The sequence below is a fragment of the Hemicordylus capensis genome, chromosome 2 (genome assembly GCF_027244095.1).
Source record: "Hemicordylus capensis ecotype Gifberg chromosome 2, rHemCap1.1.pri, whole genome shotgun sequence".
Lineage (NCBI taxonomy): Eukaryota > Metazoa > Chordata > Lepidosauria > Squamata > Cordylidae > Hemicordylus > Hemicordylus capensis.
The window spans coordinates 317,863,175-317,880,585 of record NC_069658.1 but is presented as its reverse complement, the minus strand read 5'-3'; the positions used below and the strand labels follow the sequence as shown (position 1 = coordinate 317,880,585).

General features: G+C 43.4%; 1 protein-coding gene across 2 annotated transcripts in view; it reads left to right on the top strand.

Moving 5' to 3' along the window:
- IPPK (inositol-pentakisphosphate 2-kinase) overlaps positions 1-17,411 on the top strand; it is a 48,823-nt gene that overhangs the window by 15,961 nt on the left and 15,451 nt on the right. For both annotated transcript variants that reach the window (XM_053301076.1, XM_053301075.1), the window contains exons 4-8: positions 1,571-1,637; positions 8,967-9,079; positions 11,746-11,835; positions 13,760-13,818; positions 15,894-15,966. In XM_053301076.1, the coding sequence (XP_053157051.1) occupies positions 1,571-1,637; positions 8,967-9,079; positions 11,746-11,835; positions 13,760-13,818; positions 15,894-15,966 (402 nt within the window). The remainder of the gene's footprint in view (positions 1-1,570; positions 1,638-8,966; positions 9,080-11,745; positions 11,836-13,759; positions 13,819-15,893; positions 15,967-17,411) is intronic.

Below are 17,411 nucleotides of genomic sequence, written 5' to 3'. Positions count from 1 at the left end.
GGGTACAGGCCCCTCAAATGCATGGCACAGATAGGAAGTGCACAGCTGTACCTGTGTTCAACATAATGTGTGAATTACTCTACCTACGTACAAATCTGTACCTTTCTACAATGTAACACTTGTATGAGTGTTCAGCATGATGTTTGAATAGGGCTGTTGATGCTTGATAAGAGGAAGAACAATAGGCTGCTTAAAAAACTAAATAATAATGTTTAACACACAGTGCCAAATAGAATGGGTTCGTATTGTAGGAAGGGTTGGTGAAGAGTATTAGGAATGTGACATAACTTGAGCATTTCTTACAATTCTGAATGACTTTTATTGGGAGAGATTGCCAATGAAATCTGACACTCCCAACAAAGTGTCGATTTCTGTCACTGTTTCTTCTCCCATCCTTAAAAAAATTATATAATTTTTACATCACCCAAAGGATTCTCAATATGGCTGTGTTTAAAGTGCAAATACTTCATAAGAACTGCCCTGCTGGATCAGGCCCCAGGCCCTTTTAGTCCAGCATCCTGTTTCACACAGTGGCCCATCAGATGCCTCTGGGGAGCCAACAGGCAAGTATGTGCATGCCCTCTCTCCTGCTGTTGCTACCCTGCAACTGGTATTGAGAGGCATCGTGCCTCTGAGGCTGGAGGTAGCCCACAGCCACCAGACTAGTAGTCATTGAGAGACCTGTCCCCCATTAATCTGTCTAAGCCCCTTTTAAAGCCATCCAAGCTGGTGGCCATCACCACATTCCATGGCAAAGAATTCCATAGATTAATTATGTGCAGTGTGGCTGATAACAATTTGTAATGTTCGATATTTCTTGTATTTTGGACATTTTTGATGTATCTTTCTTTTATTCATTTCTTAATTAAAACAATTTAAAAAATTCTATTAAAAAATAATAATTATGTGCTGTGTGAAAAAGTACCTCCTCTTGTTGGTCCTAAATCTCCCTGGTTCTAGTGGGGGCGGGTGTGTGTGTGTGTGTGTGTGAAATTTATCTCTGTCCACCTTCTCAACTCCATGCATAATTTTATATACCTCAATCATGTCTCCCCTTAGTCGCCTCTTTTCCAAGGTAAAGAGCCCCAGGTGCTGTAGCCTAGCCTCTTAAGGAAGGTGCTCCAGGCCCCTGATCATCTTGGTTGCCCTCTTCTGCACCTTTTCCAGCTCTATAATATACTTCTTAAGATACGGTGACCTCTCTACACTGTAACACTTGTATGAGTGTTTAGTAGAATGAACATTCAGATACTTCGAGTAGTGTGCCCATATGCCAGAGCGCTTGTTAGATTGGACATGCATCGCTTGACCATCAGCAACATTTTTTCATCCAGCTGGTGCTTCCAGAGTGCTGGAGCATTACTTGAAGTACTTGCATTACTTGAAGTACTTGCACTTTTGCACAAGACTGGCTGCACTTCACTGTGAGTTTTCAGCAGCACGGATGGATTGGTACTGCCTACATTACACTGTGCTGGATGTGGCCTAGTTTGCTTAGACTCTGAAACTGGGGCAGCCCTTCTGTGTGCTTCTGTAGTAATTATTGTAAAACATCTTGATTTTTTTGTAGGAGGTTGTACAGCTATCTTTGGACTTCGTAAAACAGCTTTGTTTAAAGATCCAATCAGAGAGGCCAGGTAAGGAATTTAAAATAATGCTATGACTTGTTAGATAAGTTGTGGGACTTGCTTATGGCTGTTTCTGGGAACTGCTTTAAAAAAACTGTTGTATCCTTTAACATAGTATTGAAAATAATAGCTAGTGTGGTTGCCTGGGATAAGAACGAACTGCTCCAGGTGTCATTTCCTCTTTAACCCACTTCCACCTCCGAAAGCTCCCATAGGCTCTTGACAGTCTTTCAGTGTGATGGGGTCTGTGTGATTTCTATGGGCACACCATAGTTAAGGGTCTGGCCTCCCTCTGAGATGTGAGCCAGGCCTTCCCTTCCAAGCCATATTGCAGTGTGCAGTCAAATTCTGGGACAAGTAAGTATTGCCTCCAGGTGACTAGGCAGTACAGCCCTATGTGCAGCTTCTGTGACTCTTTGCCCACTGCAGGGAAAGGACAAAGACAAAAGTATGTGGTGCTAACATTCTATATGTGGTGGATCAGGATTCTCTCCCTGTTCTTGTAGGAAACTGCCTTATACCGAGTCTGATTATACCTCACTTTTGAACTTGCGTACACTGAGTGGCAGTGGCTCTCCAGGGTATTTTCCAGCCCTACATGGAGATGCCAGGGGTTGGACCTGGGACCTTCTTCATGCAAAGCAGCTGCTCTTCCACTGAGCTTGTGGTCCTTCTCCACTGCCCCTTGCCTGTGTACAGACACCTGTGCTCATGTACAGTGTAATACATATCATCAACCACTGTTCCCTCTCACAGGAATTCCCAGATGTCATTCACTACAACTCCAGCATCCCCAGCTGTAGTGACCTTAGGTTGGGGAGTATGGAAGCTGCAGTCAGCAACATCTGGGAATCCCTGTTAGAGGGAACACTGTTACCACTGCTAATAGCTCTCCTGAGTTTCAGAGAGGGATCTTTCCTAGCGCTAATGAGAGATGCCGCCAAACATTGAATCTGGGTCTTTCTGCATATAAAGCAGGTGCTCTTCCGCTTTGCTTCAGCCCTATCTTTATCAAAGGAAAAGAGCAATGCAGTGTGCACTGTCCCAAGAAAGGAGCTCCTGTATTCTGAAATCTGCTGTGCCAGACCCCAGTGGGGTGGGGATAATGATGCCACATGCCAACTCTGGGATTGAGTTCTGTCCTAAACAGAACACTATTTAGAACAGGCCTGCACAACATGTGGCCCGGGGGCCGGATGCGGCCCGCCAGGCCTTTTTTCCTGGCCCCCGGGGATATTTCCTCTTCCTCCCCGTGCTGCTTAAAAAACACCTCCTCAAAAAAAATTCCAGCCGCTGCACGGCCGAGGAGATGGGTGCAGGTGTTCTTCCTTACCCTCCCCGACGGCAGCAGTGGCGCACAGCACAGAAACCAGACACTCGGGTCTGCCATTTGGCCCGGTGTTGCTTCCCAACTGCGAGGCGCGCCTGCGCAGTTAAGTCTCTTAACACACACACTCTCTCTCTCTCCCCCACCAAGACTGCGCCATTCTCTCTCTCTCCCCCCCACCAAGACTACTCCATTCTCTCTCTCTCCCCCCCCACCAAGACTGCTCCATTCTCTCTCTCTCTCTCTCCCACCAAGACTGCTCCATTCTCTCTCTCTCTCTCTCTCTCCCACCAAGACTGCTCCATTCTCTCTCTCTCTCTCTCTCTCCCACCAAGACTGCTCCATTGTCTCTCTCTCTCTCACCCACCAAGACTACTCCATTCTCTCTCTCTCCCTCTTTCACCCACCATGACTGCTCCATTCTCTTTCTCTCTCTCTCCCTCCAAGACTGCTCCATTCTCTCTCTTCTCTCTCTCTCCCTCCAAGATTGCTCCATTCTCTCTCTCTCCCTCTTTCACCCACCATGACTGCTCCATTCTCTTTCTCTCTCTCTCCCACCAAGACTGCTCCATTCTCTCTCTCTCTCCCTCCAAGACTGCTCCATTCTCTCTCTCTCTCCCTCCAAGACTGCTCCATTCTTTCTCTCTCTCCCTCCAAGACTGCTCCATTCTCTCTCTCTCTCTCTCTCAGGCCAAGCCTCCTGCTGCATCCTTTCCATCTTTCTTTCCCCTTCTCCATTCTTTTCCAAAATTATGAGAAGAGGTTCTCATTCTCCCCCCCCACCCCCCTTAAAAGTGTTCCATGTTTTGTGTGATGATTTGGCAGAGGTGGAAAGGAAGAACAATGCATTTTATTATGTATTTTGTACAGATTGTATAATATTTATATTATTAGAATGAATTTTAATTCAACTTATTTCATATTAATTTAAATCAATCTTGGTCTGCCAGAACAGCAAAAGTTAAATATTGATTAAATTCATGTTTAATTCATTTCACTTTAATTCAGTTGATTGGTTAATTGATTAATATTAAGTGTTACTCTAATATATCAGCACCCTAGGAATTGACCTCGGCCCCCATGAACCAAGTCACGGTTGTTTTTCGTCCCACCAGGTCATTTGAGTTGTGCAGGCCTGATTTAGAAGGATATGCCCTGGCTAGGAGAACTCCTCCAATTATTTTTGGGAGAGGTATGACTTCTGGGCTCTGGCTTGAATCTTGCTTCGTGTATCCAGGGCAGTGCTAAGTATATGGAAACAGGTTTCATATGGCATCTGTAAATGATTCTCATTTTGTGTTGAGATGTAGTTTCATGATGTGAAACTAGTCTGTGTTACTTCTGTAGGGTTAGGAATAAATTCCACTCTCCCCTTAGGCTTACACAAGCACCTTTCCTTTTGGCTCTGCTGGTTTATTTTATTGTGGCTCCTACTTTTCACTGTATTTAATGTCTCCATATTTTAATCTGACACTGTGTTGCTTTAGGGACATTTTGCAGAAAAGTGGCCTGACCTATACATTTTTTTTAAAAAAAATTACCTCTTCCTTCTGAAGCATTCTAATAGCTGACTAGCTTTAAATGTTGGTACAGAAGTGTGAAAGGAAGCTGGGTTCACATTTGCTAAGAGATGTGATCACCTATTTCACTTGGCACCAGTACTTTATTTGCAAAGGGAGGTTATTGAGTGTGTGCATCCACACACGCAAATCTAACTTTAAGAAGGCTCTGAGGCCTGTGTCAGTTGATAGTTTGAGGTGGCTATTATAGAAAGGTAGAGCATGTTTTTATTGAACAATAAAATCTTATGTCACCAAGAAGATAAAGAATAGAATCACTCTTTCAAAATAAACTTGTCCTAAGTTAAACTTACCCTCATTAAAAGGGAAAAAATAATAATACAATGATCTACTTGATGGCTAAAGCTGGTACAGTTTGTATTTGGATGCAAATGAATGGAAAGCCTTTGGCCTTATTGTAAGAGGGGGGGAAATCTGCTTAATATTTGAATGTTGGGTCACTCTGTCCTGGCTAAATGCCATTTCCTGTTATTAATGGAGCCTAATTTGTATGTGTGTGGTATTGGCACATATAAACTCTGTTCAGGGTTTTTACCTGGGTCAAGTAGGCATTTCTCTGAGGTATGGTACAGATACTCCTGTGCCTAAGAAAGGGCTTGGCAATAGCAGATTTTTCTCTACCTACTCACATGCAGACTCACTCCATGTTCTAAAGGTAAATTTGAATATTAAATTATATCAGTTAACTCTGGTTGCAGAGTAAATACACATAATGAGTCTTCCCCCCCACCCCCCACGTGCAGTAGATTGCTGTGAACATACTAGTAACCTGCACATAGTTGCATTAAATGAGATTATTTGGAAAACATTTACAAAATAAATGATAAAATTATATGTTGAATGTAATAAGAATTCACTAAACAGTAACTTCTTTTAATAAATGCCCTTGACTGAAATTTCCTTTTGAAATTTCGTATGACTGGGAAAGGAACATAAAGTTTTCTTCTTCCTGTAGTGGAAAGTTCTTGTGCTGAACACAGTAGGGGTGTGTGTGTGTGAGCATTTGTTGTCCACCCTCCCTTAGGGATGTTCACAGAACCAGCAGAGGCCAGTTCAATGCCGGGTGTGTGTGCATAGCCTTAAGGGTGGGAGAGGGTGCACTTATCCCTCCCTCCACTTTTCCCCTGCCCGTGTTCCATTTGTAAAGTCTCCGTTGGGGCAGCTGCATACCTCCCTGTCACCCCAAGCCCTCTTTGTCTGGAAGTGCCGGGGGGTGTGCACATGATGGGCGCATGCACCTCGCACACGTATGAGCGCGCCGTACATGTGCCCAGTGTGTGCATGCACACCCATCACTTCCAGCCACTTCTGGCCAAAGAGGGCATGGGGCGGCAGGGAGGTACGCTGCTGCCCCGATGGGGACTTTACGAATGGAGCACCGGCGGGGGGAAAGCAGAGGGAGGGGTAAGTGCACCCTACCCGGCCCTTAAAGCTATGCTCCCCAATCAAACTGGTTCGGAGGCCCTTTGGTTCTGTGCACATTCCTCTCCTCCCTCTCAGTGGTCCTCATAGCAGCACTTGCCATCTTATAACAATTCTTCCTAAAATAGGTTAGGCTGAGGTGAATTGCTGAACGGGGATTTGAACAGGTTACTTATGTCCAAACCCAGTGGCTTAGCCACTACACTACACTGACTCTTTGATTAACTGTAAAGATTGTCAGCAGAATTGCCACAGACCAGCTTAGTCGTTCTACTTTCTATGCAAGATGAGATTTTTGAAGTGCGCTATTAAATGCTGTATTTGTTTCCAGACTTATGAAGTCAAATCCAAAAGAGTGAGAATGGAGTTGCACTTGTTAAACAAGAGCTTCTTGGCCCTCCTGCCCAATACAGTCTCCAGTGCTTCTCCAAAAGTGTGGACCCCCAGAACCGTGTGTGTGGGTGATTTGGTGGAAATGAGGAGGGAACTTTATAATGGTAGAAGCTCCTTTGAACTCTAAGCTTTTAGTCTGAACATTCTACATCATTGGCCTGGACTTAAGAGAGGTCTTTCTGCTGCTCTGTGGGGCTCTATAGCAATTTGCATTTGTAGAAAAGGTGGTGAGATGCCTGGAGCTTTGAAAGTGACTGAAAGGCATTCTGGTGAGTCGCAAAGCAAAAGCAGTCAGTCTGGTTTTATGAAAAGAATGACTAACTATTGGACAGAAAAAACAAGGTTTCACTGAATGAAGAGATGTGTTTGTATCATTGGCAAATCAGATGATACTGATTTATGTGCTACCTTGCGAGTGTTTTACCTGGTAAAAATCAGAACCACACTGGTGCTATTTGTATGATGCAGTGGCTGTACAGTATATAGTAGTTGTGCTGACTTGAACCACACCAGCCAAGCATTTTAAAAATCGGGTATTTGCTGGGCTATTTCAAATTAGTGCAACCATGTCATAAGCTTTTTGGCAATGCTTCATACGGACTGTTTCTTTAGTGGAATCTAGGCACAGAGTGTAGCTTGTGACTGAATTATTGGCAGCTCCCCTCCCAGAGCTTGCTCTATTATGTCCCATCTGGCTGCATCTTAGGGAGAAGTGTCACAGAGAGGCCCCCCCCTCCATCAGCTTGGCTGGAAGCAGCTGCCTCCTACAGTGACCATTCCAAATGGGTCACTATGTAACACCGTGAGAGAGTTGGTCCCTTAATATGCTTAACTTGCTCTTTCCTCCTCCTTTTTGGGCCATGCCTCATTGATTTTATGTCATTATTATAAAATAAAGTACTAGCTTAACCCACGCAGAGCATCTGCACGCTAGTATTTGATTGCTCCCCTCACCCCCTGCCACAGCCCCACTTACCTCAGAGTTCTCTCCACCCTCACCTGAGCTGCTCTCCTCCTCCTCCTCCTCCTCCATCCATTTGCTTCCATCCCCCTCACCCCTCTTGGTCACTCCTCCATCTTGTCACTTCATCCCCCTCACCCCTCTTGCTCGCGGATGCAGCGTTTCCGGCGCCTATTGGCCAAGCTTCAGTCTCCTATCCTCAGAGACCTCCCTTCCCTCACCCGAGCCCGGCTCTTGCTCGTCCCCACAGGAGCAGCAGCAGCGGTTGACTGGGCACTTCCTCACTGCTGCCACCACCATGTGGCTTGTTCCCCTCAGGTCACTGACAGGCTCAGACCCATCCCTTACTCAGCCTCCTTTCTCTCTTCCCCTCCCTTCTCTCTCTCTCCCTCTCTGAGTTCATCTTGTTTCCTTATCTAATTCACACAATGGCAGCGTCCTCTTGAAGGGGCTCTTTCCTTCCTCACGACCCCTCTTTTCACAGACCCCTACTATCTATCTATCTATCTATCTATCTATCTATCTATCTATCTATCTATCTATCTATCTTCCTCTTCTCTACAATCAAGAACATCTTCCGACCAGTAACAGTTGCATTCCAGCTGTCCTTAATCATCATGATTAATGGACATTAATCCTCCTCCTCCTTATCTGCATTTGAAATCTCCACTGCCCAGTCACCACGGTGCTTCTGCTTGTGAACTCTTGCAAGAGCTTCCACGCACGGGATTGGAGTGTCCACCTTGGAAAGTGACAACTGTGATTGCTATGGATACTCTGAGTAGCTGTGAAACCTGGTGTGTGTCTACTTCAGGTCTGATGTGCATTCAGCCTTCACATGTTATGGGCTTGCCATTAGAAACAAAGGTGTACATGATTGCCTTGTTAAGTGTGAAGTGGCACAGTTGTTTCTGAAGCAGGAAGAAGATGGGTCTGGTAGAGATGGTCCTACTTTAGAACAACACTAGAATTCTTGGTGGCTGGCAGTAAGGTGGATTGATCTATGATTTAAGGGGCAGATTGTTTACCTCTGGAAAAAAATGGGGCAAAAATCCACAAGAAATGTTAGATTATATCTAAAAGGCTCTTGCTTACGTGTAGACTTGGACCTTTCACCTGTGTATTGTCACCTGTGACTTGGTGACAATTCAGATATCTAGGATGATGTGGAGCAGTGTTCCCTCTAACAGGGATTCCCAGATGTTGTTGATTACAACTCCCATAACCCCCAGCCTAAGGCCATTGAAGCTGTGAGCTGAAGTCAAGGACATTTAGGAATCCTTGTTAGAGGGAACAGTGGTGTGGAGTTATCTAAAATGGCGTATGATCCCATCACTCTTGAATCTTAAAATGTTTGGCTGGAAAGTGGTGGTCCATGAAAGCCTAAAAATAAATAAATAAATAATAACGTTAAAAATAATAACTTTAAAAATTAATTAATAATAATAGTGTTTATTTATGTAGCGCAATCAGTGTGCATGGCACTTTACAAAGTAATAAACCAGTGAGCTTGCTATCTAAAACCTCTTCTGGAAGAATCTTACACAATTTAAGACAATGGTAGTTGATGGCTGAGTATTTATCTTATTTGTAATGCTCATAACATTGTGGTATGAAATACAGTTGCAAGCTCTTACCTCTCCTTTTATCCACAGAGTCTCGCTGTGATAAAGACATAGATGCTCTTAGTGGCTATGCTTTGTGCCTTCCTAATCTAACCAGGCTACATTTTGTTGAACATCGACCAATACTTTGTATAGAAATTAAGGTGAGTTGCATATAGGAAAGTATTTCAGGAGGTCTTTTTAAAAAATCAGGAATTAGCTGCAAAATTTTGAACAGCTGCATTGACATTGTAGCTGTTCTCCCTGTGATTAGCTCAATTTTCAAATTTTATATTTGAAATAAATGTAAAAGGTTCAGTTTTAAAGATTGGATCTACTTTAAAGGTATATTTATGTATATCTCATTCTCTCTTTTTAATGACCATGAGTTTGTATAGAGGTCCTCTTCATAGCCCCTGTTGAGTGCCATTTCTGGCCAGCATTTGCTATGCCTTCACCTCCCTATGAAGTTGTGTTCTCCTGGGCTCTCAGTGTAGGCTTGATGTTTGGGGAAGGGCTGTAGTCACTGTTGCCTACAGGGATGCAGTCTCCCTTTCCAGACTTCCTGTTTGGATGTGTGCAAGTTCTGATTGTACAGGCTTACTCCAATGTGGGCCTGAACATGGTTCAGAGGAACCTTGGAAGCTTGTGGTGATCTCGCCCTATTTTTTATTTATTTTAAGAATAAAGTAGCTTTCATCCACTATGACTTGGATACTTCTTTCTAGTCCTGCTTTAAAGGTATTGAAGTCTGAGGATATGTACTTGAAAGCTGCTTAACCATCTGTGTGCTTGATCTTTGTCCATCATGGCTAATCATATCTAGCAAAAGGGGCCTGACCAGCTGGGTCCAGGAGATGGTAAATGCTTCAACCACTCGCTCTTGTAGTGATAGCCTTGAAAGCAGCAGTTGTGAGACTGCTTCTCAAGAAACATGCCCTGGAGAGTAATAACTATAGACGAGATGCAAGTATTCCCTTTTTGGTCAAGGTGCTAGAATGGGTGATGTCTGTATGACTCCAGGCTCTCAGATTAAATAAAATATGTAGATTCATTTCAGTCCAGTTTCAGGCTCAGATGTGGTACAAAGACTGCCTTGGTCGCCCTGAAAGATGCCTTATTCTACCAGTGAGGCTGGAGTCTATTGATTCTCTTGGACTCCTCAATGATTCTTGATAACTTTGACCATGGTAACACTCTAGACAGGTTAGGGGCTGGCAGCACTGTTTTTCAGCAGCTCCATTCATATTTGGAGGACTGATAGCTGAAGGTGGTTTTGGGAGACTACTCCTTGGCACTATGGGGCCAAAATGCTCTGCAGGGCATTTCTGCTGTGGGGTCTCACAGGGCTTCATTATGTGTCCTGTTTCTTTCAACATCTCCATGGAATGGATTCAGAGTGAGGGGTCATTAGTATGCTGATGACACCCAGCTCTCTTTTGCATTTTCATCTGAGTCTGGTGAAGCAGTGTAAATGCAGAGCTGATGTCTAGGGTTAGCAATGGTCTGGATAAAGGCCAATAAATAACAAACCAGTGCTCAGTCCTTACAAGATGGAAGTACTGATGGTGGGTATTGCACCTCTCTGGGGAGGTGGTGTTCATCCTGTTTGACTGGAATTGCTTTCCTCCCCTAAAGGAACAGGTAGGTAGTTTTTAGAATATCTCTCTATATACTAAATATATAGCAGCAGCAGCAACAAAAAATCTTAAAGCAGTTTATGTAATGAAAGGATTGAGGAAATGGATCCCTGTCCCAAAAGGGCTCACAGTCTGAAAAAGATACAAGGAAGGCACCAGCAAACAGCCATGTGTAGGGACACTCTGCTGAGATGAAATGGGACAGCTGCTCTCCTCTCTGTAACTATCAGAACTGGCACTTTAAAAGGTACTTTTTTGTCCAGTAAGCAGAAATAAGGTTCTTCAGAACTTGGGGGTGCTCATAGATCCAGGTTATCTCTAGAGATTAGAGAGTGCCTTCTGCTGACTATGTTTGGCATGCCAGATACGCCCTCTCCTGGACAAAGATCGACGGGCCACAGTTATCCATTCTCTGAAAACCTCCGGCTTAGACTGTTGCAACATATTAGATCTGGGGCTGTGTTTGAGTACTGCTCAGAAGCTTCAGTTAGTTCAGAAATGCAAGTGCTAGACAGGGACTGATCAGCGAGAACATATCCTTCTAGTTCTGAAACAGCATCGCTAGTTTTGCTCCACTTTTGAGTATTACTGAAGGTGCTGATGCAGACTTGCAGAGCCCTACACATCGTGGGGTCTGGGTACCTGAAGGAGTGCCTTCTCCCACATGTGATCCTGCCTGTAAGTTAGAGCTTTGTCAGATGCTCATCTCTGGGTGAGGTGACCAGAGGCCTTTTCAGCTGTGGCGCCTTGCCTTTGGAATGCATGCCCCAAGGAAGATAATCTGACTCCTACGCTGAGGAAGTCACTTTGGTGCCAGGCAAAGACTTAAAACAAAACATTTCCCTTGACCATTTGAGTTTTAGGTCTTAACATATCTGTTCATCTGATGTTCTGTTTGTGTATATGCTGTTCTTATCTTCTTGTTGACTTTATATATGTATTATATCTGTATTGGTAGCTGTTTTGGGAGCCTGTGGGTTGAATAGTGGGATGTAAATTACGTAAAATGATTACAGAGCAATAATAGAAATGGACCTTGCATGTGTTGGTGGGGAAATAGAGTAAGAATGCAGTCCTCAAATTTTGGTTGGAAAGTCAGATTAATGGGAAAACAGACTTTAAAAGTTCTATTAGATGTGTATTTCTGTATATTCATGTATTTTGAATATATGTAATATTTATTCCTGCAGCCCAAATGTGGGTTCCTCCCTTTCTCCAGTCACATCTCGCAAGAGATCAAGGGCACAGTATGTCGTTACTGCATGCATCAACATCTAAAGGTAATGCCCTGTTTGCTCACTGGATGTTCGTCTTGTGTTGGCTCTAACAAAGGTATCCCACAGCTTCATAACTTCGGTACAATCCAACAAGCAGTTAATCAGTTAAAACTATTGAAGTTTTGAAATAGCATTTCCTGTGCTATGTATGATGATGATAAAAAATTCAGTTTAAAACAAAAAATGCTGAATTTTGCCTGTTGCTTGCTTTAGTAAAATATGCTTTAAGGAGATTGAACTGCTCAGTTCCTTTATCTGTTCCTTTAGGGGAAACATGTTGCCTTAACTAAGGGTTGGTTTTTTTTTTGGGATAACTTATGTCTGATTGGTTTTTACATAAATGCCATAATGGCAAAAATGAAAACTCTTGGAAGCTTACTGGCTTGTTTCAGACACAACACTCAGCCATAATTTAGTGCTATATGAATGAGCCTAAGGGAGCCACACACTCTACCCCGCTTTGTGCAAAAGAAAGGAGAACAAAATTTTTGTTTTCTTTGCAAGAACTGCTGTTCTGTGTCATGTAATAACACTAGGAGCTGTAGTTTGGTAACTCTAGAGCATGGGTTCTCAAACATGGGTCCCCAGGTGTTGGACTTCAGCTCCCATAATCCCCAACCAAAGGCCATTGGTGCTGGGGATTATAGGAGCTAAAGTCCAATAACATCTGAGGACCCAAGGTTGAGAATCTCTGCTCTAGAATGAGAACAAGTTAGGATATTGATGTCTCTGCATGTGTGAGAGGGGAGCTTGTGAGTCTCTGTGGCTCCCTTTGTCTCATTCATGTCGCGCTAACCATGGTTGCAGCTGGATTAGGCCACTGTGCTTGTGTAAAAACCCCAGAAAAACCAACTCTGTGTAACCTCATCTCTGTCTTGCCTCTAGATTTCTCCTGTGAGAAACATGAGGATCCAATTGAGGAGACAAAGGCAGTCTCCAAATTCCTTAAGTTCATGTGCTTTCTCTTCTGGTGAATGCTACCATACAAGAGAGAACTTGTGGGAACTTGCAGTTCTGAAAATGTTAGTTAGTTAGTTAGTTAAATCAATCCCTCCAGGCTTCAGTAGAACTGAAAGAGAAACACTTTTCTTGTGGGAAACAAAAGGGCAGCAGTGTTTTGATCTTAACACGGGATTTTGTGTGGTGATAGAGTAAAGGTAGTCATCCCCTAGCTTGAAATAACATGACTGGATGCATACATATATAATTTCTGGGTTGGTCACAAACATGCTCTAGAAATAGGAGAATGCACTTGTTTGTTTTTATTCTGGCTGTGCCAGTTGGAGGGGTTTCTGCTGACTATTTTTATAGGCTAAAAGATGCTTTGTGAATGAAATCAGTGCTCATCTGGGTTAATGGCTAGTGGAGGGTAGTGTCTGGTAGAGGATAATAGGTGTTGGGGTAGTTAGGCATTACCTGGGGATTTGGTTAAGGGGACTGATGGAGGTTGACTAGGGATTTGAGATTATTCGACAGATATGACCGAATCTAGTGCCCAGGTCAAGAGTGCAAAAAGAAAACTAGAGGAAAGGTGAGCCATAGCTGCCTTGCCCTGGGGTCTCAGGAACATTTGAGTTTTTGTAGGGGAAAGCTCTTTTTGGGGTCTCAGGGGCCTTATTTGGCACCCCAGTAAGGCGGGGAGCTGTGGCTGAGCTGCTTCCTTGGCTAGTCTTCCCATGCTGCTTCTAGCTACAGTGATGAACACTTGTTGTTCCTTAACCCTCCTATGGGCTGGCAGGTCCACACTGTGTACCTTTTTGTAGCAGTGGGGGTGGGGCGGGGATTTGGACCTCCTAACAAATCCACGCTTATTTATTTTTCTTTGTCATCCAAAAGCTCTCATTGTTGAAAAGTGGTATATAAATCTTTGTCGTAATAGTAGTATTTGAGACCTGCACTTAAACATATCCATGTTCTATGTTAACAGGTAGCAAAAGGAAAGTGGAAGCAACTAAGTAAATATTGTCCATTAGATCTCTTCTCAGGGTAAGAAAATCCTTTTCATAAACTATGTTGCTCCCGTCCTTCTTCCAAATTGCTCTGGGTGTGTGTACAGGGGTCTTCTTTCTTTCATCCTCCCAACAACCTTCTGAGGTTGCTTAGGTTATCACTCAGTGAGCTTCCTGGCTGAATGAGGACTTGAATCCAGTACTCCCTAGTCCGAGTCTGATCTCCACCATTGCACCACACTAGCTTTCTTATCTAAAGTTTTATATTTTAGTACAATGGGACTGCAGTTTGCGGGCAATCCTCCAGTGATGGCAATTCCGGGGTGTGCTTGGTGAGGGTGGGGAAAAATACCTTTAAACAAGTTGTTCTGGTAAGAACTAATCTACCTCCACTATAATCAATTATCAGTTATTATCTTCACAAGTTAGTCCACTTGAGCCTTAAGTGTTCATACGTCCACCATCTTGAATTGGGGTGGATGACATATAAACTATGCCAATGAGGTGTTCCTGTGTGCCACATGTCACACACAACTGTACCAAATTTGATTCAGATTGGGCCGGTCTAGAAATTAGCCCACTTGCACCTCAAATGGTCATCTGTCCACCATCTTGAATTGGGGTGGATGATATCATTACTAACTATGCCATTGAGGCATCCCTATGTGTTCCTACAGCTGTAGAATATTTGGTTCATAATTGTCCAGGCATTGCAAACTTGATAGGGAGATAGAGACAATAGACAATGTTGGGTGATCTCATCAGCTTACTTTCCTTATGTAGGCTGAAAGACAGTGAATGTCGGCTGGCAGCCAGCATGCTCTGGGAGGCTTGTCCAGCATCCCATGGGGATGCGGCTCACCTCCGCCACTCAGCTGGCACCTGCATATGTGCAGTGGCCATTTGAGTGGTCAGCACAGCAGTCGAGTGCCATGCTGACCACTCAAATGGCTGTTGCACATCTGCGGAGGCCAGCTGAGCAGTGAGGGCAGGGTGGGCTTGCCGTGGGATGCTGGAGGTGGGCCCCCGGGCTTCCCAGAGGATGCCAGTCCTGGTGGCAGTTGCTGCTTTTCAACGCTGTTTTCCACCAACTCCTGGAACCGCTGTCACCAGTCACCACTGTTTATCTCTCTGTAACTCTGGTAGGTTTGTTTCTCTGTGAGGTACTATATCCCATGTTTTTCAATGGGAAAGTTTTGCTGCATTTTCTGGGAGCTCAATGACTTTTTCTGGGGCTCTCAATTTTTTGCAGAGTCTGGGTGAAGTCTGGAACTTTCCTGTGAAAATACCCCCTGCTTACTGGGCAAAGAGGCACCTTTTAACATGGTGATTCTCTTTATTTAGCAGGGGGAGAGTAACTGGCCCTATCCACCCCAGCACACTATCTCCAGTGACTGTTGCTGGTGTCGATCTCATGGTTTTTTGTAGATTGTGAGCCCCTTGGGGACAGGGATCCATCTTATTTATTTATTTATCTCTGTAAACTGCCCTGAGCCATTTTTGGAAGGGCGGTATAGAAATTGAATGAATGAATGAATGAATGAATGAATGAATAAATAATAAAACTGTGTGTTCCTATCTCCAATAGGGTTTTAACATTTTTGCTGTAACTATATTTGGTGGGCTTTTAACCTCTTTAACTTTTAATTTTAAATTTTGGTTTTAATTAAGATTTGTTTTTTTAGTTTCTATCTTATTGGTTTTATATTTTATAGTGTGTTGTGTATGTTGAATTTGTTAGTCATTCTGAGCAGCAGTGTACTGGAGGGGCGGGATAGAAACATTAAAAAAATAATAGTCTTTTGTAGTTTGTTCTGGGAGTTGCATGTTAGTCAGTGAGGCCCAAGCAGATAGAGAGAGAGAGAGGGTGTGTGTGTGTGTGTGTGTTCAGTTTATATATTGCTTCCATTATTACTTTTACTACTACTGTTGAAGATGTGTGTAGGACTGTAAACATGATAGTTCCTGTATAAAACCCAAGGATAATGATCCCTGAATCTCTAGAATCTTCCAGAGACTAGATCAGCTGGTATAGATAGCAAAACAATTGTATTTTAACATTGACATGGTTACACTTCTCCTTTTGAAATATCTTGTTACTTTCCCCTGTAGAAATAAACAGCGAATGCACTTTGCTTTGAGAAGCCTATTGCAAGAGGCACAGAATAACTTAAAAATATTTAAGGTAAGGCTTTGTGCTGCTCTGGTTTCCCACCCTCTCTCTATTGCCTCTTCACCCCCGCCTGCTAGTGTTTGGTGAAGAAGTAACTCTCTGCCACAAGTGGTCTAGCTGATCCCCCAGACCTAAAAATACAAACACATCAGCACTTAAATAGATGAACAGTGGATATACCTTGTTGCTGCTAGAAATGACACCTATACAATCATTCTTCATAATACAGCTTTCTATGTATTAGCATTTGGATAAATCAACAGGATCTGGCAGTCAATCTTCTCTCATTCCCAGGGACATCCAGACAGGTGTGTGGTGTGTATAAAAGGAATTGTTCTCCAAAACAAGATCTAATCTCATTATAAACCAAAACAGTCCTGATGTACTGCAATCCATTCAGCACTGAACTAAACATTGAAGATTCTGCACTGAATATAAGCACCTGTGTGAATCTGGCACATTGAGCCAAATTGCATATGCTTGTTTTTGTATGACTTATTCTGACTTTGCTAATCATTCAATGTATAAATCATGGGTAAAAGGCTATGCAGAGTACTGAACCCTCTAGCCCAGTCATCTGAAATCCTGCTTAGTCTGCTTTCCCCCCAAATCCTGAGATTTCAACAGATGTTGCTTGCATATTTCCAAGCCTAGCTTTCAAGAGTAGAAACTGCTGCTGCTATTCTTATTCTTGTTTGAAATGAAATCTGAGATTGCCAAGATGCTAAATTTTACACTTGCAGTCTCTCCTTCTGCTGGATGATTTTATCTTTGTTGGCCCTTCTGTAAGTTGTTGTTGAATACTTACGATGAACATGTATATTTTAAGTACTACTATAAAATAAAAAAAGTTGTGAACAGGTTTCATCTTAAATTTAACCTGTCATTGCTGTGCATTTCAGCATTCGATAAATCAGTAAAAGTAAAATTCAATTTACCTCCATTCTCATGGCCAGACTAATTCAGTGATAATGATTTGTGTCTGGAGGTGGGCTGTGGACCACCTCCAGCCTCAAAGGGCATGATATCTCTTAGTACCAGTTACAGGGGAGTAACGGCAGGAGAGAGGGTATGCCCTCAACTCCTGCCTGTAGGCTTCCAGCGGCATCTGGTGGGCCACCGTGTGAAACAGGATGCTGGACTAGAGGGGCCTTGGGCCTGATCCAGCAGGGCTGTTCTTTAATTAAGAATCATATTGCTTTTAACCCCATCTTTTTAAAGACATCTTTTCCTCCTCACTGGTTGCTGTGCAATAAGCCTCTTGTTCCCAATTATTGATTTTGGTTGTCCTTCTTCCATAGAGCTTAGGATGGAACTATATGTTTGGTAGAGAACCTTGGTTGCTGTTAAACAGTTGAAAGTGGCAGTGAAGGGCGTGACTTAGAGGGGGAAAGCTACAAGGGAAATTAAGCCCCCGTGTAGCAGTTCCCAGATATGTTTGCCATGGCTAAGAGAGG